Source organism: Ranitomeya variabilis, chromosome 3 (assembly GCF_051348905.1).
Source record: "Ranitomeya variabilis isolate aRanVar5 chromosome 3, aRanVar5.hap1, whole genome shotgun sequence".
NCBI classification, from domain to species: domain Eukaryota; kingdom Metazoa; phylum Chordata; class Amphibia; order Anura; family Dendrobatidae; genus Ranitomeya; species Ranitomeya variabilis.
Genome location: NC_135234.1, coordinates 32,804,950 through 32,827,117, shown reverse-complemented (window position 1 = coordinate 32,827,117; position 22,168 = coordinate 32,804,950). Strand labels below are relative to the sequence as shown.

At 45.4% G+C, this 22,168-nt stretch overlaps 1 protein-coding gene across 1 annotated transcript in view; it reads right to left on the bottom strand.

Annotated features, from left to right (window-relative positions):
• Positions 1–751: 751 nt before the first annotated feature.
• RUNX1 (RUNX family transcription factor 1) overlaps positions 752–22,168 on the bottom strand; it is a 100,017-nt gene continuing 78,600 nt past the window's right edge. Inside the window, exons 5-6 of the mRNA XM_077293901.1 lie at positions 5,160–5,321; positions 752–2,401 (exon numbers count right to left, since the gene is read on the bottom strand). Of these exons, the coding sequence (XP_077150016.1) occupies positions 1,914–2,401; positions 5,160–5,321 (650 nt within the window). The 3' untranslated portion in view covers positions 752–1,913. The remainder of the gene's footprint in view (positions 2,402–5,159; positions 5,322–22,168) is intronic.

Here is a 22,168-nt window from a genome sequence, read left to right as displayed (position 1 = left end):
GGGGATATTCCTGTGTGGTCAGCACATAGAAAGCTACACATGTGGCTACAGTCAGCGACTAAATGAGTAGTCTGCACTTTTTCATACACCTCATTTTACCCATTAGGGGCCATATTTACGTAAGATTCGTTCATTACTATCCATTAAATGTGAAATACAGACTCTTAGAATCTCCCCCCCAAAAAATGTAAACATTTTAATTAAAGGTCATGAACTCTACATCAAGATTTGGGGGTCCCGTCATGGGTAACACTTTGGGTTAGGATCTGTGGACGTCATCAGCAATACATAGAAATGGACAGTAAGTTATGGGCACCTTAAAGGGAAGCTGTCATCAGAAAATGACCTACTGTTTTTTTTGTTTTTAAATAATATATTTCTTCATATCTTGATCTTTATTAATAAATAAATTAGTAATTGTGCTATTTTTTTAGACTCATATGTCCTGTCTTTAAAGAAAGAGTTTTCAGCAGGCACATTATCATCAGAGGCAGGATTATAATGATAGGTAATATAGCTGATAACACAGGATCCACCAATCACAATAGGCGATGTTACAGCTCAGCTGCTCCCTCCCTCCTTTCTCAATGACTTTTGCACACGCTCATTAGATGCTTCAATACAAAAGATCCTACCATTGCTGCTAATGTGCGTGTGTTATTTCCTGAAACAGGAAGTTAGAGTCTAAAAAATACATCCCGGGTGTCCAATGTGAAAAATGCAAGAATTATTTTTTTTTTTTAATTTTATTACAGATTGTGATATGGAAAAAAACATTGTAAAAATAAAAAAATACCTTTAAAACACAAACAAAAGGTTTTTTTCTGATTATAGTTTCTCTTTAAGGGGTGGATGTAATGGGTTAGGCTTCTGCGTTTTGGCATGGCCCCAATGGGGGGTACTTATCAGGATACAGGATATATCAAAAGGTCCCTGCAAATTTACCCCTCCAAAATCAGTGAGCTGAACCAAGTGACCTTCTGAGTGATGTCATGAGCCAAATTGTGGCTAGACCCCACCACCATGGAAGAACGTGTTCAGACTGGTGGGCCATTTTAACCCTATGAGTCCTATACTCATCTCCATCACCGACAATGGGGCCAAGATCCCCCAAATTCAAGGAGGGGAACGTATCGTTATGAATAGGCAACCTCTCTTTCCCGATCTCATCCTCCAGAACACAACACAATTCATGTATCCATCAATCCAATATTGTATAAATACGATCGCAAATGGACCTGAGGGGGGAAAGGACCATAAAAAAAAGAAACCTGAAATTTCCCCAAAATTTCAAAATGTAAACAACATCCTTATATAACTGGGATAATAATTATATATATATTAAAAAAAAGCCTTGAATACTATACATAAATAAAACTGGGACTCCTCGGGGGCGGGCGCTGCTACTGAAATAATTACATATCACTGCCCAATATTTAAAAAAAAAGAATCAACATAAAGTACAATACAAAAAAATATGTAAAAAAAACGTAAAATATACCTGGAAGCTATAAAATAAAAGAAAGCGGAGAAAAGTCTCAAGGTGCTGGAATTAAGGGGGCAACGTTAGTTTTGTATTTGGAGTCATTAAAACCAGCGAGTTCCACTGAGTAATCATAAATGTACAGTTTCGCTATGGGAGAATGTATCTAGACTCTTACATGGATACAGTGAAATGTTCCGAAAACTCCAAATTTCTAGGTGGATGTCAATGTAAGTTTCTCCACCCGGAATACATATTGGAAATGTATCTCTGTTAGGTCCTCAACGCGAAGACGTGAAAATCATTGATCTCCATCCAGTTGGCTTCACAGCATTGAGAGATGGGATCCTTCGTTCGAACCCTCCGTGACATCCGTGTACGTACGTGAACTCACGTATAGACTTCTTAAAGCTTCACGTCTTGATGTTCTTCAGTAGGGTCTCCACACCGCTTCCTCCAACCTTGGCGTGGTCCCCATACTGGTTGGAGAGTTGCTGTGGCTTCCTTCGGTCTCGACCACGTCGTTTTGGTTCGGGAGGTTGGGGTTGAGAAGGGCCGACCCTGTGGAAGCGTTAGTGCAAGGAGGAAGGATGCGAGGTGGCGAGCGGTCTCCTCCGGACATCATGGGAAACTGGTAGGACCCGGCCGATGTGCCGTAGTAGAGGTAGGAAGGCGAGCTGGCCTGGAATGGGCTTCCTTGAGGTTGAGAAGATCCGGGATATGGAGGTGGTAGGTAGTGGTATCTGGTAGCGCTGGTCATGGCTGACATACTTATTCCTATGCCCGAGGACACCGGGGTTGGAGTATATGTAAACGCTCCAGGATAGTGCATGCGCGGATCAGAAATGGAGGAGAGGGTGGAGAACTGACGATCGATCCCGACTCGAGGGTCACTGAATGCGGTCAGGTCGGAAGCCCCTGCGTAACGTAAAGAAAATAGAGTTATTCCATCACTAATACAAAATGCCACCAGCTCCAACCTCAGGATCTTCAACTGGTGGGAAACTACGACTCCCAGCAAGACCATACAACCATAACATTAAAGGGCTTTTCCACTTTCCTTCAGAATGACATCGATCAGTTCCACCGATCGACTAAAAGTGGCTGGAGGATGTCAAGCCCTGCTGAGAATTGTTGTTTCCCCATCGGCTAGGGAGTCAGAAATTGGGAATCACCCAAAAATTAAAGGGGTAACATATATTAAAACTCCGACTGCTGACGGATCGGGAACGTCTGCCATGACGGTGCGTGTCCCACCTTAACGCTACGTCAGGAGTCTTCTTCCTGCACTCCGGCCTTGTAATCACAAGACAAGCGGAAACCGTCAAAGCCATTAGCAATGCAAGAATTACCGCTGTGCTTACTAATTAACCCTGGAAGCGCCGGAACGAGCCAGGAGGCCCTGACCAGACATTAAACCTGCGGTTTAGAAGATAATTTGTGCCCCCTCCATACTTGGTAGGATGGTGGGCATCACATCAGTGACTGTGCCGTCAGTTCAGGACTTGGCAGCCGCGCTCGCTATTGTGAGCTCAAAACAAACAAGCCCCCAGGTGAGACGAGCTGCGCAGACAAGGTGTGGCATTCTGTCTGCCGACGGAGGATTTTTTTCGTTCCACTCTATAGTGCAGGATTTTTTTGTGGGGGTGGGGGGGATACAATCCTACAATATCAAAGGCGCAAACAATAGATGGATTGTATCTACCGCCTGTTACGTTACATGGAGGAATCATATAAAACGTCCGATGGCTGCATGACCGATGCAGCGCCAGTGCTACCCTAACGCCCTGCCCTGGTGGGGGAGACCACTGTCCTATAACAGGGGCATGACCGATGCAGCGCCAGTGCTACCCTAACGCCCTGCCCTGGTGGGGGAGACCACTGTCCTATAACAGGGGCATGACCAATGCTGCGCCAGTGCTACCCTAACGCCCTGACCTGGGGGGACCACTGTCCAATAACATGGGCATGCCCGAGCCGCGCCAGTGCTACCCTAACGCCCTGACCTGGGAGTGTACCACTGTCCTATAATGGGGCATGACCGATGCCGCGCCAGTGCTACCCTAACGCCCTGCCCTGGTGGGCGGAGACCACTGTCCTATAATAGGGGCATGACCGATGCCGCGCCAGTGCTACCCTCACGCCCTGCCCTGATCGGGGGAGACCACTGTCCTATAATAGGGGCATGACCGATGCCGCACCAGTGCTATCCTAATGCCCTGACCTAAGGGGGACCACTGTCCTATAATAGTGGCATGACTGATGCCGCACCAGTTCTATCCTAACGCCCTGTCCTGGGGGGACCAATGTCCTATAATAGGGGCATGACCGATGCAGCACCAGTGCTATCCTAACGCCCTGTCCTGGGGGGACCAATGTCCTATAATAGGGGCATGACCGATGCCGTACCAGTGCTACCCTAATGCCCTGCCCTGGGGGGGACCAATGCCCTATAATAGGGGCATGACCGATGCCCCACCAGTGCTATCCTAACGCCCTGACGGGGGGGACCAATGTCCTATAATAGAGGCATGACCGATGCCATGCCAGTGCTATCCTAACGCCCTGACCTGGGGGGACCACTGTCCTATAATAGGGGCATGACCGATGCCGCGCCAGTGCTACCCTAACACACTGCCCTGGGGGGGACTAACGTCCTATAATAGGGGCATGACTGATGCCTCACCAGTGCTACCCTAACACCCTGCCCTGCAGGGGACCAATGTCCTATAATAGGGGCATGACCGATGCCGCGCCAGTGCTACCCTAACACCCTGACCTGGGGGGGACCACCATCCTATAAGAGGGGCATGACCGATGCAGCACGAGTGATACCCTAACGCCCTGTCCTGGGAGGGACCAACATCCTATAATAGGAGCACGACTGATGCCACGTCTTTGCTACCCTAACGTCCTGTCCTGGGGGGACCAACATTCTATAATAGGGGCATAACCGATTCCGCGCCAGTGCTACCCTAACACCCTGTCCAGGGAGGGACAAATGTCCTATAAAAAGGGGCATGACCGATGCAGCGCCAGTGCTACCCTAACACCCTGACCTGGGGGGGACCACCATCCTATAAGAGGGGCATGACCGATGCAGCACGAGTGATACCCTAACGCCCTGTCCTGGGAGGGACCAACATCCTATAATAGGAGCACGACTGATGCCACGTCTTTGCTACCCTAACGTCCTGTCCTGGGGGGACCAACATTCTATAATAGGGGCATAACCGATTCCGCGCCAGTGCTACCCTAACACCCTGTCCAGGGAGGGACAAATGTCCTATAAAAAGGGGCATGACCGATGCAGCGCCAGTGCTACCCTAACACCCTGCCCTGGGGGGACCATGTCCTATAATAGGGGCATGACTGTTGCCATGCCAGTGCTACCCCAACACCCTGTCCTGGGGGGGGGGATCACGTCCTATGATAGGGGCATGACCGATGCTGTTCATCTCTGGCATTTCGTTCACAGAGCGTTGACTAGATTTGCTCATCTCTGATATTTCGCTCACAGAGCATTGTCTAGACTGGTTACAACCTCTCGCCTGGAGCGCTCTGTGCAGATTCACTCATTCACTGACAGCAAACAGATATTTTACAAATTATAACAAAATGAAACAAAAAAGTATATCAGAAAGTTGCAGAAGTTTTCTGTAGCTTTTCTTGGTACCTGATAAACGGCTGGAGAGCTCGGCGCTGAGGGACGTCATCCCGCTGGCACGTCCGGGCGAGATGGGAGTGGCCGGGTGGACTGACGGTGTGGCAATGGATCCCAGGTACTGATAAGACTGGTCATATGACCACGAAGGAGATGTCTGAACTTGTCTTGTGTCTATAGAAAAGGACGAGAAAGCAAACAGGTCCGTGGTTACATGACGGAGGCTGCGGTTATATGACAGAGGCTGCGGTTACATGACCGAGGCTGCGGTTATATGACGGAGGCTGCGGTTATATGACGGAGGCTGAGGTTATATGACGGAGGCTGAGGTTATATGATGGAGGCTGAGGTTATATGACGGAGGCAGAGGTTATATGACGGAGGCTGAGGTTATATGACGGAGGCTGCAGTTACATGACCGAGGCTGATGTTATATGACGGAGGCTGCGGTTATATGACGGAGGCTGAGGTTACATGACTGAGGCTGAGGTTATATGATGGAGGCTGAGGTTATATGACGGAGGCAGAGGTTATATGACGGAGGCTGAGGTTACATGACGGAGGCTGCGGTTATATGACAGAGGCTGCGGTTACATGACCGAGGCTGCGGTTATATGACAGAGGCTGCGGTTACATGACCGAGGCTGCGGTTATATGACGGAGGCTGCGGTTACATGACGGAGGCTGAGGTTATATGACGGAGGCAGAGGTTATATGACGGAGGCTGAGGTTATATGATGGAGGCTGAGGTTATATGACGGAGGCAGAGGTTATATGACGGAGGCTGCGGTTATATGACGGAGGCTGAGGTTACATGACTGAGGCTGAGGTTATATGATGGAGGCTGAGGTTATATGACGGAGGCAGAGGTTATATGACGGAGGCTGAGGTTACATGACTGAGGCTGAGGTTATATGACGGAGGCTGAGGTTATATGATAGAGGCTGTGGTTATATGACGGAGGCTGTGGTTTTATGACGGAGGCTGAGGTTATATGACGAAGGCTGAGGTTATGACGGAGGCTGCGGTTACATGACCGAGGCTGATGTTATATGATGGAGGCTGAGATTATATGACGGAGGCTGAGGTTACATGACTGAGGCTGCGGTCACATGACTGAGGCTGAGGTTATATGATGGAGGCTGAGGTTATATGACGGAGGCTGAGGTTACATGACTGAGGCTGCGGTCACATGACTGAGGCTGAGGTTATATGATGGAGGCTGAGGTTATATGCGGAGGCTGAGGTCATATGATGGAGGCTGCGGTTATATGACGGAGGCTGCGGTTATTTGACAGAGGCTGAGGTTATATGACGGAGGCTGAGGTTATATGACGGCGGCTGCGGTTACATGACGGAGGCTGCGGTTATTTGACAGAGGCTGAGGTTATATGACGGAGGCTGCGGTTATATGATGGAGGCATAACCTTACACCGATGCAGCCGAGCCAAGTTTGTCCTCCCTAATGAATTTTCCGGATCTGACCCCATAGATTTCTATTTCTCTGTAGACCCTAAATCCACACATTTGTCATCTGTTGGGTATAATAACCCCGACCTGTCAGTTTAGGGTTAATCTCCCAGTTTAGTGTTGTGCTGTACATCTGTTTGACCACCAGGTGGTGGCAGAGGGCAGTAGCATATGGCAGTGATCAGTGGTGAGGAGCCACCTGGAGGTGTCAGGACCCACAGCAGCCAGTGCCCCCAGGCTGTGGGGAGGGTCAGGCACACAATGCTGGCAGTGACATTCCCAGCAGGCGATGAGTAGCAGCACTGACCCCTGGACACCATCTACATGAAGTACAAATCCCACAATCACAGGGGATAACAAGCTGGAAATCCCTGCTGCTTTCATGTCCTGTCTGATCCACAGCAGAGCGGTGATTTATTAGTTATTTCCGAACAGCTGGAATAAGCAGACTGCCAGTTAAGAGACCAGAGCTGCAGTGTAAAGCATGGTGGATGACACAGGAGGTGAATGTCACACTAGTTTCCACTCCTAACTCACTGATCACCGCCACACTATGGGTTTCTTTGGTTCATGCATCACTTGCTGTCCCTACCTGTTTGCTCATGGGCATCATTCCTGATTTTTATTTTTGGGGGGCCAGAAGGTACACGGCCGGAAATCGTGGGGTCAGCCGCCATATTTACTTCTGTGGGGGGACTTTAAGATTTGAGGATATGAAACATGAAGTAAGAGACGATGTGAAATCGAGAGTAACATTGTAGCGTTACACGGAATCTAGCTAGTTATAATGTGATTATTCTCCGGGACTATGACAACACTTCCGGTTTAGTGTTAAAAAGGGCAATAGGGGATGTCATCCAGCTTTCCTAGGGTTCTGAATGGCAAAACTCAGTGACACTGGCCATTCAGGGTTGTTGGAAAGCTGGGTGATACAAGTCCATGATACCGCTGTTCCAGTCATTCCCGGTCTTCCCGTTTGGATGGGGGCTCAGCATCCCAGAAGGATTTGTACATCATCTGCTACAATGTAATCCCAGACACCTCTCCCACTGAGTAAGCAAACTGCCTGCAGACTGCAGCCACAGCCCCCAGCCGAGCAGGCGACATCCCCCTTTCTTACACACCTGCCATATTACATGAAATGAGAACTATAGCAATAATTGAGGAGTAAATAATCACCAAACAAGTCATAGTTCAGATTTTTCTGATACAAAGCTTCAAAAACCCAGAAAAAGAGAGATAATTAAATAATAAATGTTTTTGCTTCCTGCAGCCACCACTAGGGGGAGCTCCCTGTATACAGAGATACATGATAAGATCCTGTCTGCAGCCACCACTAGGGGGAGCTTCCTGTATACAGAGATAGATGATAAGATCCTGTCTGCAGCCACCACTAGGGGGAGCTTCCTGTATACAGAGATACATGATAAGATCCTGTCTGCAGCCACCACTAGGGGGAGCTTCCTGTATACAGAGATAGATGATAAGATCCTGTCTGCAGTCACCACTAGGGGGAGCTCCCTGTATACAGAGATATATGATAAGATCCTGTCTGCAGTCATCACTAGGGGGAGCTCCCTGTATACAGAGATACATGATAAGATCCTGTCTGCAGTCACCACTAGGGGGAGCTCCCTGTATACAGAGATACATGATAAGATTCTGTCTGCAGCCACCACTAGGGGGAGCTCCCTGTATACAGAGATACATGATAAGATCCTGTCTGCAGCCACCACTAGGGGGAGCTCCCTGTATACAGAGATACATGATAAGATCCCGTCTGCAGCCACCACTAGGGGGAGCTCCCTGTATACAGAGATACATGATAAGATCCCGTCTACAGCCACCACTAGGGGGAGCTCCCTGTATACAGAGATACATGATAAGATCCTGTCTACAGCCACCACTAGGGGGAGCTCCCTGTATACAGAGATACATGATAAGAACCTGTCTGCAGCCACCACTAGGGGGAGCTCCCTGTATACAGAGATACATGATAAGATCCTGTCTACAGCCACCACTAGGGGGAGCTCCCTGTATACAGAGATACATGATAAGATTCTGTCTGCAGCCACCACTAGGGGGAGCTCCCTGTATACAGAGATACATGATAAGATTCTGTCTGCAGTCACCACTAGGGGGAGCTCCCTGTATACAGAGATACATGATAAGATCCTGTCTGCAGCCACCACTAGGGGGAGCTCCCTGTATACAGAGATAGATGATAAGAACCTGTCTGCAGCCACCACTAGGGGGAGCTCCCTGTATACAGAGATACATGATAAGATCCTGTCTGCAGCCACCACTAGGGGGGAGCTCCCTGTATACAGAGATAGATGATAAGAACCTGTCTGCAGCCACCACTAGGGGGAGCTCCCTGTATACAGAGATACATGATAAGATCCTGTCTGCAGCCACCACTAGGGGGAGCTCCCTGTATACAGAGATACATGATAAGATTCTGTCTGCAGTCACCACTAGGGGGAGCTCCCTGTATACAGAGATACATGATAAGATTCTGTCTGCAGTCACCACTAGGGGGAGCTCCCTGTATACAGAGATACATGATAAGATCCTGTCTGCAGCCACCACTAGGGGGAGCTCCCTGTATGCAGAGATACATGATAAGATTCTGTCTGCAGCCACCACTAGGGGGAGCTCCCTGTATACAGAGATACATGATAAGATCCTGTCTGCAGCCACCACTAGGGGGAGCTCCCTGTATGCAGAGATACATGATAAGATTCTGTCTGCAGCCACCACTAGGGGAAACTCACTGTGTACATAGATACATGATAAGTTCCTGTCTGCAGCCACCACTAGGGGGAGCTCCCTGTGTACATAGATACATGATAACATCCTGTCTGCAGCCACCACTAGGGGGAGCTCCCTGTATATAGAGATACATGATAAGATTCTGTCTGCAGCCACCACTAGGGGGAGCTCCCTGTATACAGAGATAGATGATAAGAACCTGTCTGCAGCCACCACTAGGGGGAGCTCCCTATATACAGAGATAGATGATAAGATCCTGTCTGCAGCCACCACTAGGGGGAGCTCCCTGTATACAGAGATACATGATAAGTTCCTGTCTGCAGCCACCACTAGGGGGAGCTCCCTGTGTACATAGATACATGATAAGATCCTGTCTGCAGCCACCACTAGGGGGAGCTCCCTGTATACAGAGATACATGATAAGATCCTGTCTGCAGCCACCACTAGGGGGAGCTCCCTGTATGCAGAGATACATGATAAGATTCTGTCTGCAGCCACCACTAGGGGGAACTCCCTGTGTACATAGATACATGATAAGATCCTGTCTGCAGCCACCACTAGGGGGAGCTCTCTGTATAGAGATACATGATAAGATCCTGTCTGCAGCCACCACTAGGGGGAGCTACCTGTATACAGAAAGACATAAGATTCCGTCTGCAGCCACCACTAGGGGGAGCTCTCTGTATACAGTTGATATAACTGAACTGAACAATAACATAGCATAAGGAGAGCTCCATCTAGTGGTGGTTGCAGGTAATTACAAAATCCTCCAGTAAGGCGCAGATTTTGAAGCTGATTTTGCTGCAGAACATTTGCTCCTGATCTGCGTCTCTTCAGCACTGATATTGAAGGCTGGCTTAGTGAGAAGGGGTTAGGGGGAGTAGGAGCCCCCTGGAGCCGGCGCTGATTACACGCAGCGGTCCATTCGGTGGGTGAGTACGTACATAAACCCTTCTGGATGATTTCTTTGCACTCCTCTCAGTTATTTCATTACAAAAGTGATCAAATGTTTTTTAGCGGCTTCTCTTAAGTAACTCGAGCCAGTGTGTCTGCGGAGGATCCGCACCAGAGCCGCGGCGCGGTGACAGAGGACTGACTATTCTGAGCGTCACACATTAGTCATGAAGAAGATGAGAGGCCACAGAAATAGACGGGCGAGCTGGCACAACATGGCATTTCCTGCCACTCACACGCCCATTCTGGGAAGGAGAGGATCCACAAAACTATTCAGCCCTTTCTGCAGGATTCTGGAGTACAGAGGGGAGGACACTAAGTGGTACAGTCCGGACCCTGATCAGTGTCAATCACGGACTGTACCAAGTAGGGGTGTAGATAGGGAGGCATGTGCCCAGGTGCTGGGTGCCAGGGAGAACAGACCACTCTGCTTTACATATAGGGCAGTGCAGAAATCCATGAATGAATTATGATGTAGCAGTGCCGAGTGTGTGATTGGGATATGATGATGATCACTATAGCTGTAGATATGGATAGATGTAGCAGAGCCGAGTGTGTGATTGGGATACGATGATGATCACTATAGCTGTAGATATGGATAGATGTAGCAGTGCCGAGTGTGTGATTGGAATGCGATGATGATCACTATAGCTGTAGATATGGATAGATGTAGCAGAGCCGAGTGTGTGATTGGGATATGATGATGATCACTATAGCTGTAGATATGGATAGATGTAGCAGAGCTGAGTGTGTGATTGGGATGCGATGATGATCGCTATAGCTGTAGATATGGATAGATGTAGCAGTGCCGAGTGTGTGATTGGAATGCGATGATGATCACTATAGCTGTAGATATGGATAGATGTAGCAGAGCTGAGTGTGTGATTGGGATACGATGATGATCACTATATCTGTAGATATGGATAGATGTAGCAGAGCCGAATGTGTGATTGGGATGCGATGATGATCGCTATAGCTGTAGATATGGATAGATGTAGCAGAGCTGAGTGTGTGATTGGGATACGATGATGATCACTATAGCTGTAGATATGGATAGATGTAGCAGAGCCGAGTGTGTGATTGGAATGCGATGATGATCCCTATAGCTGTAGATATGGATAGATGTAGCAGAGCCGAGTGTGTGATTGGGATGCGATGATGATCCCTATAGCTGTAGATATGGATAGATGTAGCAGAGCCAAGTGTGTGATTGGGATGCGATGATGATCCCTATAGCTGTAGATATGGATAGATGTAGCAGAGCTGAGTGTGTGATTGGGATGCGATGATGATCACTATAGCTGTAGATATGGATAGATGTAGCAGAGCCGAGTGTGTGATTGGGATACGATGATGATCACTATAGCTGTAGATATGGATAGATGTAGCAGAGCCGAGTGTGTGATTGGGATGCGATGATGATCCCTATAGCTGTAGATATGGATAGATGTAGCAGAGCCGAGTGTGTTATTGGGATACGATGATGATCGCTATAGCTGTAGATATGGATAGATGTAGCAGAGCCGAGTGTGTGATTGGGATACGATGATGATCACTATAGCTGTAGATATGGATAGATGTAGCAGAGCCGAGTGTGTGATTGGAATGCGATGATGATCACTATAGCTGTAGATATGGAGATATGGATAGATGTAGCAGAGCCGAGTGTGTGATTGGGATACGATGATGATCGCTATAGCTGTAGATATGGATAGATGTAGCAGAGCTGAACCTGTTCCATTTGTGTTCAGTGCTTTTCACACAAGCAGATAGAGGACACCGTATGGCAGGGAATGGTCAGCGTGGCCACTGTGGCTAGGAAATGGGTGCATTATGTCACTTCTGACACCACCCTAGGCGGACTCCACTTATACAGACATTCTGGGGCCATTTTCGGAGGAATCTAATTTAGTATGCTTTGGGAATGTAGGAAAAATCTGAAATATTCGGAGAAAACCGATGGGAGAAGATTGAAATTAAACAAGTGTTTTCGATGAGACTACAACTCCCAGCATGCCCTGACAGCCATAGTCGGTCTGTAAGAAGTGTAGTGCAGTGTATAGTAATCTATATACATCCCAGGCGCTCAGCTCAGGGGCATCTGTCCACAGTTTCTAGAGATGGCTAGCAGAATTATGAATGCAGCTCTGGAGGGCACTCACCTATAGTAAACCGCAATGTGCAGCCACTGGGAAATGACTGCGACAGGGGAATTGTAATGAATTTTGGGAAGAGTCCCGGCCTAGTGCCGTCAGCCTCCGCTCCTTCCCTCGCTCCTGGAGACACTTAGGCTACAGCTGATTCATTCTGTAGAGTGGCAGGACAGGTCCCGGCCATTAGAAGACTATTCCACCCTCAGAAGATGGACTGCGCAGCCGTATGGCCCAACACTGGACCTCACAGGGCTTTACCATATAAAACCAGCCGCCACATAGTATGAGGCGAAGCCATAGTGTGAGCATTGTATGGCAGTAATATATAGGTGATCAATGACTGTGTAATGTGGGCATTGTATGGCGGTAGTATATAGGTGATCAATGACTGTATTGTGATCATTGTAAGGCAGTGGTACATAGGTGATCAATGACTGCATAGTGTGAGCATTGTATGGCGGTAGTATATAGGTGATCAATGACTGTATAGAGTGGGCATTGTATGGCGGTAGTACATAGGTGATCAATGACTGTATAGTATGAGCATTGTATGGCGGTAGTATATAGGTGATCAATGACTGTATAGTATGAGCATTGTATGGCGGTAGTATATAGGTGATCAATGACTGTATAGTGCGAGCATTATATGGCGGTAGTATATAGGTGATCAATGACTGTATAGAGTGAGCACTGTATGGCGGTAGTATATAGGTGATCAATGACTGTATAGAGTGAGCATTATATGGCGGTAGTACATAGATGACCAATGACTATAGTGTGAGCATTATATGGCAGTAGTAAATAGGTTATCAAAGACTGTATAGTGTAAGCATTATATGGCGGTAGTACATAGGTGATCAATGACTGTGTAATGTGGGCATTGTATGGGGGTAGTAAATAGGTGATCAATGACTGTATAGTGTGAGCATTATATGGCAGTAGTAAATAGGTGATCAATGATTGTATAGTGTGAGCATTATATGGAGGTAGTATATAGGTGATCAATGACTGCATAGTGTGAGCATTGTATGACGGTAGTACATAGGTGATCAATTACTGTATAGTGTGGGCATTGTATGACGGTAGTATATGTGATCAATGACTGTACAGAGTGAGCATTGTATGGCCGTAGTATATAGGTGATCAATGACTGCATAGTGTGGGCATTGTATGGCGGTGGTACATAGGTGATCAATGACTGTATAGTGTGAGCATTGTATGACGGTAGTACATAGGTGATCAATGACTGTATAGTGTGGGCATTGTATGACTGTAGTATATAGGTGATCAATGACTGAGTGAGCATTGTATGGCGGTAGTATATAGGTGATCAATGACTGTATAGAGTGAGCATTGTATGGTGGTAGTACATAGGTGATCAATGACTGCATAGTGTGAGCATTGTATGGCGGTAGTATATAGGTGATCAATGACTGTATAGAGTGAGCATTGTATGGCGGTAGTATATAGGTGATCAATGACTGCATAGTGTGAGCATTGTATGGTGGTAGTACATAGGTGATCAATGACTGCATAGTGTGGGCATTGTATGGCGGTGGTACATAGGTGATCAATGACTGTATAGTGTGAGCATTGTATGACGGTAGTACATAGGTGATCAATGACTGTATAGTGTGGGCATTGTATGACTGTAGTATATAGGTGATCAATGACTGTATAGAGTGAGCATTGTATGGTGGTAGTACATAGGTGATCAATGACTGCATAGTGTGGGCATTGTATGGCGGTGGTACATAGGTGATCAATGACTGTATAGTGTGAGCATTGTATGACGGTAGTACATAGGTGATCAATGACTGTATAGTGTGGGCATTGTATGACTGTAGTATATAGGTGATCAATGACTGTATAGAGTGAGCATTGTATGGTGGTAGTATATAGGTGATCAATGACTGAGTGAGCATTGTATGGCGGTAGTATATAGGTGATCAATGACTGTATAGAGTGAGCATTGTATGGTGGTAGTACATAGGTGATCAATGACTGCATAGTGTGAGCATTGTATGGCGGTAGTATATAGGTGATCAATGACTGTATAGAGTGAGCATTGTATGGCGGTAGTATATAGGTGATCAATGACTGCATAGTGTGAGCATTGTATGGTGGTAGTACATAGGTGATCAATGACTGCATAGTGTGGGCATTGTATGGCGGTGGTACATAGGTGATCAATGACTGTATAGTGTGAGCATTGTATGACGGTAGTACATAGGTGATCAATGACTGTATAGTGTGGGCATTGTATGACTGTAGTATATAGGTGATCAATGACTGTATAGAGTGAGCATTGTATGGTGGTAGTACATAGGTGATCAATGACTGCATAGTGTGGGCATTGTATGGCGGTGGTACATAGGTGATCAATGACTGTATAGTGTGAGCATTGTATGACGGTAGTACATAGGTGATCAATGACTGTATAGTGTGGGCATTGTATGACTGTAGTATATAGGTGATCAATGACTGTATAGAGTGAGCATTGTATGGTGGTAGTATATAGGTGATCAATGACTGAGTGAGCATTGTATGGCGGTAGTATATAGGTGATCAATGACTGTATAGAGTGAGCATTGTATGGTGGTAGTACATAGGTGATCAATGACTGCATAGTGTGAGCATTGTATGGTGGTAGTACATAGGTGATCAATGACTGTATAGAGTGGGCATTGTATGGCGGTAGTACATAGGTGATCAATGACTGTATAGTATGAGCATTTGTTACAACATGCATATGTATCTGGAGTCAGAGGTCGGTTTAGTGCTTATATGTTATGGGGATTTTTCTTTTTGGGGACACGCTCTATTAGTGTTTTTTGCCGTATAGGAGGATGGGCCGTGTTTAGAGAAGAGAAGGAATTTCTGGGAAGCTGGGCATGATCTGCGATGATCTCAGGATGAGCTGGTTCATTTTATTGACTTAGAGAAAGTATAAGACTCGTATCAAATGCAAACTTCAGACTCGCACGGATGAGGTCACCTTGGGGGAAAATGATACCAGCGGCGGCGGCGGCGCGGTGTGAATCCTCCCTCTAGGGCACAGCTTTGATTAACAAGGTGAAGTCAGGTCTCCTTCATGTGAAGAAAGAAAAGCTATATTGTTTTAACTGACTTTGAATGCCGCGCTGCTATATGTTGTACGCCGCTGTGTAGATACATGAAAGGGAACCAGCCTGTCACTTAACACCTTGTGCTGAGGGCGGGCGCCAGGGACGAGCACTGGGGAGCTAGTGGGGTTTTCTACAGGATAAATGCACCATTTGTCAAGTCAGTCAAGTGTATGATGTCAGCGCGGTGTGTGGCAGGGGAGGATTTCAAGGGCACGCGTCTGGGAAAAAAAGGGCAATTCCTGGTTATAAGAATTGAAGGGTTTAAACATAAAAATCTTAAAATTGTGAGGTGCATTTGTATTCAGCCCCCTGAGTCTCAAGTCTTTTGAAGCCTCTAATAGGTTTTACTCCAGGATTGCCCTGTATTTAGCTCCATCCATCTTCCCGTCAACTCTGACCAGCTTCCCTGTCGGTGCTGAAGAAAAACCTCCCCACATCACAATACTGCCACCACCATGTGTGACTGTGGGGATGATGTTTTCATCGTGATGTTCATGGTTAGTTCTTCACCACACAAATCCTTTGCATTTAGCCCAAAAAGTTCTACTTTGGTCTCATCTGACCAGATCCTTTTCTTCCATTTGCTCCTTATTTCCTCTACATGGATTTTTGCAAACAGTAACCAGGACTTCTTATGACTTGTTTCTTCTTGCCACTCTTCCATAAAGGCCAGATTTGTGGAGTATACAACTAATAGTTGTCCTGTGGACAGATTCTCCCACCTGAGCTGTGGATCTCTGCAGCTCCTCCACGGTGACCATGGGCCTCTTGGCTGCTTCTCTAATTAGTGACCTGCTTACAAGGAATGTCAGTTTAGGTGGACGGCCATGTCTTGGTAGGTATGTAGTTGTGCCAGACTCCTTCCATTTTCGGATGATGGATTGAACAGTGCTCAATGTTCAGAGTTTGGGATTTTTTTATAACCTAACCCTGCTTTACTCTTCTCCACAACTTTATCCCTGACCTGTCTGGTGGGCTCCTTGGTTTTCATGATGCTTTTTAATCCCTAATGTTCTCAAACCATTGAGGCCTTCACAGAACAGCTGTAGTTATTATACTGAGGATAAATATACTCAGGTGTACTCAATTTACCAATTATGTAACTTCTGGAGACAATTGGTCACTCAGGATTTTATTTAGGGGAATCAGACTACAGGAGGGCTGTATACAAATGCACATCACAATTTCCAGATTTATATTTTTAAAATATGTAGAAGACAAAGCATAATTTATTTTACACTTCACACTTAGTTTATAATTCCGTCCGTATCACTTATTTCTCGCTAGAACAGTGACACAGAAAGCACACTTTTTTTGTAAATAAAACAATCTTTTTATTGAATACATACATAATAAACTTTAAAATACCAAACATATAAACCAAAGTATCTCAATGAATGGGGACCGACAGACTACTCCTCAACCTCAGCAAAAATCAAGGTGTAACATAAAGGGATAAGCTAATCAGCAAGGATCACCAGGTTCCTGCAATAGTAGAAAATCTATTGAACCTCTTTATTCATGATGACCCATATGCTGCAGCCTCTCACTAGGATAATAGTAAACTACCACCGCAATATTTGTCTATAGCGCACCAATATCCCTGTCAATATCAAAGGGATCTGTACGACATCGTGAACATAATATTGCATACACAAAGTGCCGTACTTACATAGCTTTATGAGGAGTGTCCGGTCCCTCTTACCCCGACGCGCGTTTCGTGCCACAACTTCTTCAGGGGGCGTCACGAAGTTGTGGCACGAAACGCGCGTCGGGGTAAGAGGGACCGGACACTCCTCATAAAGCTATGTAAGTACGGCACTTTGTGTATGCAATATTATGTTCACGATGTCGTACAGATCCCTTTGATATTGACAGGGATATTGGTGCGCTATAGACAAATATTGCGGTGGTAGTTTACTATTATCCTAGTGAGAGGCTGCAGCATATGGGTCATCATGAATAAAGAGGTTCAATAGATTTTCTACTATTGCAGGAACCTGGTGATCCTTGCTGATTAGCTTATCCCTTTATGTTACACCTTGATTTTTGCTGAGGTTGAGGAGTAGTCTGTCGGTCCCCATTCATTGAGATACTTTGGTTTATATGTTTGGTATTTTAAAGTTTATTATGTATGTATTCAATAAAAAGATTGTTTTATTTACAAAAAAATGTGTGCTTTCTGTGTCACTGTTCTAGCGAGAAATAAGTGATACGGACGGAATTATATGTTAGAGTTAGCATATACACTAATATTGGATCATTGTTTGATTTGATTGACTTCACACTTAGTGTTGGTGTATCACATTAAATGCCAATAAAATACTTTTAAGTTTGTTGGTGTTACGTGAAAAACTATGGAAAAGTTCACAGGGTATGAATACTTTTTCAAGACACTGTATATATGCACATTTATATTTCCATTCACCAAAAGCAAGCAGAAATCTAGACATCATCACCCTAATTGACCCTTTGTGTAATTTAGCCATAGTACTGGAGTTATATTGGTTTGACTGGTGCACCCATTTAACCCCTGCAGCGCCTTGATCCTGGTTCTTCTGGGTTTCTTCTTGATAATGCGACTACATCTGAATTCTGCTCTTTCCGCGCTCTGTCCTCACACAATCTTTTGTGTTTTTTTTGTCAGGACGCCGTTGCCATAAATATATCTACTTCCTTTTTTTCTGCATTACAAAAGATGTTCTGTTGCAGCTCTCTGTTCTTCTTTCTGTTTCCGGTATTCATGTGATGAGACCCTTCATGTTCTCGAATTCACGGCAGCCAGGCTCTGCTCACATCCCCCTGCTAAAATCTGCACGCTGGCCTAACATGGAGGTCTTCAGCCCCAATGCAAAATCTGTGTCCGCAGCCCCTCCCCAGCTTCCATTTATAATACTGGCCCCAAACTGCATCTGCCACCACTGCCCTCCGTGTAGTGGGCGCCTGACACTATCTATCTATCTATCTATCTATCTATCTATCTATCTATCTATCTATCTATCATCTATCATATATCTATCATTCTATCTATCTATCTATCTATCTATCTATCTATCTATCTATCTATCTATCTATCTATCTATCTAATCTATCTATCTATTATCTATCATCTATCTATCTATCTATCTATCTATCTATTATCTATTATCTATCTATCTATTATCTATCTATCTATCTATCTATCTATCTATCTATCTATCTATCATCTATCTATCTATCTATTATCTATCTATCTATCTATGACCTCATTCACACGTTCATGTTTTAACACATCCATTAAAAAATAGTACCGCTATCATCAGTGTTGTGCATCAGTGTGTCCTCCATGTGTCCATTTTTTACCATCAGTGTTTTTCCAGCATGAATAAAGAAATAAACTACAAATCTTCTCCTATACTTTGTTACACATGGACGGCCCATTTGCCCGGACGCCATCCTTGTGCTGTGCCTGCTTCTCGCGGACCCTTAAACTTGTATTGGCCATTTTAATACGTGCTGCTGTAAAAAAACGGACTTGTGAACAGCACCACAGATTATAATGGGGACGTGCTGAATCCCTGAAAAAACACGTAAGTCTGAATGAGGCCCGAGAGGGATTTTCCAGGTTTCTTAAGCAAAAAAAAAAACAATTGAAAAGTTCTCGATTTTTTAAAGATATATGTGGATTAGTATTCTGCAGCATTTGTTTTTTTTTTACTATGTCTCCTTTCTGATGATCATGCATGTGCTACCTGACAACTTTTAGAGTAGACTGTCCCATGAACTAGGAGATATTCAAACTTTTTTGGGAGTCAAGTTGGTCTCCCCCTTATTCCTGCAGCCCCTGGGATGATTCGGGAGATTTGTGCATTCATAGACGAGTTCATCGGGTCATTTTATAGATTCTTTATGCTTTCAATAAGACTATTTTGGGTGGGAAAGGAAGGAACGTAGCCCGCTCGACTGAACCGCAGGTGCACGGATCTGGTGTGGCGTAACTGACAGCACAAAAAGGGGACAAAAATCCAGCACTCTTGAAGTGGATGACATTTGTAAAAAAAAAAACACCTTTCATTTTCCAAAAATTTTAAAAACAATCCAGTACAAGAAAATACCAACTGTTGCGTTTCGGAACTAAGAGCGCATTCTGTGTTCGAAAGGTGAAACGCGTCAGTTGTCATTTTCTGGTACTGGATTTTTTTTTTACATTTTTGGAAAATAAAAGGTGTCTTTTCATTATATACAATTTCATCCACTTCAAGAGTGTTGGATTTTTTTTCTTAATTTTTGGGTGGAGTTAAATTTTAGGACCTCATGCACACATTCAGTATTTGGTGAGTTTTTTATCCCAGTATTTGTAAGCCAAAACCAGGAGTGGAACGGTCAGAGGAAAAGCATAATAGAAACATTTGCACCCCTTCTGCATTTATCACCCACTCCTGGTTTTGGGATAAAAAACTCACCAAATACTGAATGTGTGCATGAGGCCTAAATGGACCACACAGGGAAATTTCTATGGTTTAAAGATATTAACGTTAATAGATTCGGGAGCGAATGCCGGGTAAAAGACACTTAAAGTGGCAATAAAAACAAATCGGGGGGGTTGGGGTAAAAAGAAGGGGTCCTGAACTAGAAGAGAAGGAAATCGCCCGGGATGTGTAGGGAGAACAGATCTAGGTTACAATTTTCTCCTCGATTTCCCTAATCCCCCGAATGTGAAAAAATCAGCTCGGCTGCCATAACTCGAGAGGCTCCGAACAAGAGCTTCATTGTCTGAGACAGGTGTGAGATTGGAACAGATTCCAAGCCAAGAGACCCGGTATCAGCGCCAGCTCTGCAAGCTGAAAACATGCACCAACCATCCAGTAATACCACTGCAGCCAGCCAGAAACTCGGCAATTTAGGGCTTAGCGCACACACACACACACACAACATAAATCAGACGAGGATGTACCAGCCAACCGTCAGCGACTTGGGCAGAAGCCTGCAGACTGTCTGCGCTCATCAGACTTGTCCTGTTTGGGTGATTGGTAAACCTCGCTCAGTCTGGGTGGAGCAGCCAAGTCAGACATACCTTGAGTTTGTCTTATCTTGTCCAGACAAATTTTCTTATGCCTGTTTACCAAAAAGTTTCTCATATCATATACATCACTATCGACTCTGCGTTGTAAATACATAGCATCCACGAAAAACTAATAATTATTATAATATTGGGGTCTGCTCACATGAAGTTTCTTGGCTCAAATTTGGTTCCAAAATCCACATCCCCCCAAAAAATAAAATTTTGCCTTCCCATTCATTCCATTGAGAAAACGCACACACATCTCGTTCTTTCATGTGCATTCTTAACACATCAGGGTAAAAATTCAGAATTAAAGCAGAATTCACGTTAAAATGCATGCAAAAAAAAATCTACCCTTATATACATGTCAAACACCGCATCTGAACAAAGAACTTGTGTTCTTGGGACAAGAAAAAAAATCTACATTGAAATCCACAAGGATTGTTGTAACGTTCAGCTTCTAAAGAAATCCACAGGAAAAACTGTACAAGTTTTCTGAGGATTCCTGATGATTTCATACAAAAATAAAAGTTAAAGTACTCTGTGTAAACAAAAAGTCATGTTCACAGTCAAATAACTAATTTTTTTGGTGCGGATTTTGACATGTTTTTGTTAATAGAGTGTTGTTTCTACATTAGTTCATCTGTGGCGCCCCAGGGTCCTGGTCGTCGCAGTGGTTTTGCTTTCCTCTCGGGAAGAGTGATGATACGTTTGGAGGCAAAGAAGGATAACTGCATCCAGGTATCACAAACATGCAACAAATTTTACACTCCAGACCACCAGGGGGAGCTTCTGCTCCTATTTATTAGGTCACTCCCCATATATATATAACTGGTAGTCTGTAGGGAAAGTTAGTTAGTTCCGGTTGTAGTGAGTTGCTGGCTGGGCTCAGCTCAGTCAGTTCCAGACCAGAGTCTGAGGAGGACAGAAGGTTATCGGAGCTGTGCATGCCCTCAGAGCTGCAGCTCCCGGTAAGACATACAAAGGCAGAATTGTATTGCAGAGAGCGTGAAGGAAGTTGAAGCAAAGGAGAGCATACCAGAAGGGGACCAGCCCCGCTCAAGCTGCCTCCTTCTGAGGCGCAACATCCCGGTAGCCGGAACACCGAGGGAGTAAGGACCTCTACGCCTTATTTCAGAGACTGGCAGGACAGCTAATTGCAGGTTACCTGTCCGCACCTACACCCAGGAGGCATGGTGACACCCACAGAGCCGGTTTATCTAAGAGACACTATAAACAAGCTCAAATCACCAGTCGTTTTGTCCTATCCTATATGGGGGACAGAGAGAGCGAAACACCACATCTGTGAGACCCTTATGTGAAGCCATAGGCAGTAAGGGACTACACCACCGCAGCACAAAGGAAGGCTACTGATTTCCACCTGGACAAGGGAACTCTGGAATTGCCTCCAAACCGACCGGACTCTGCCTGCCCTGTGATCTGGTGCCCTGGACTGTGGATGCTGGAGTCTTCAGTAAAGGTAAAGAGACTGCAACCTTG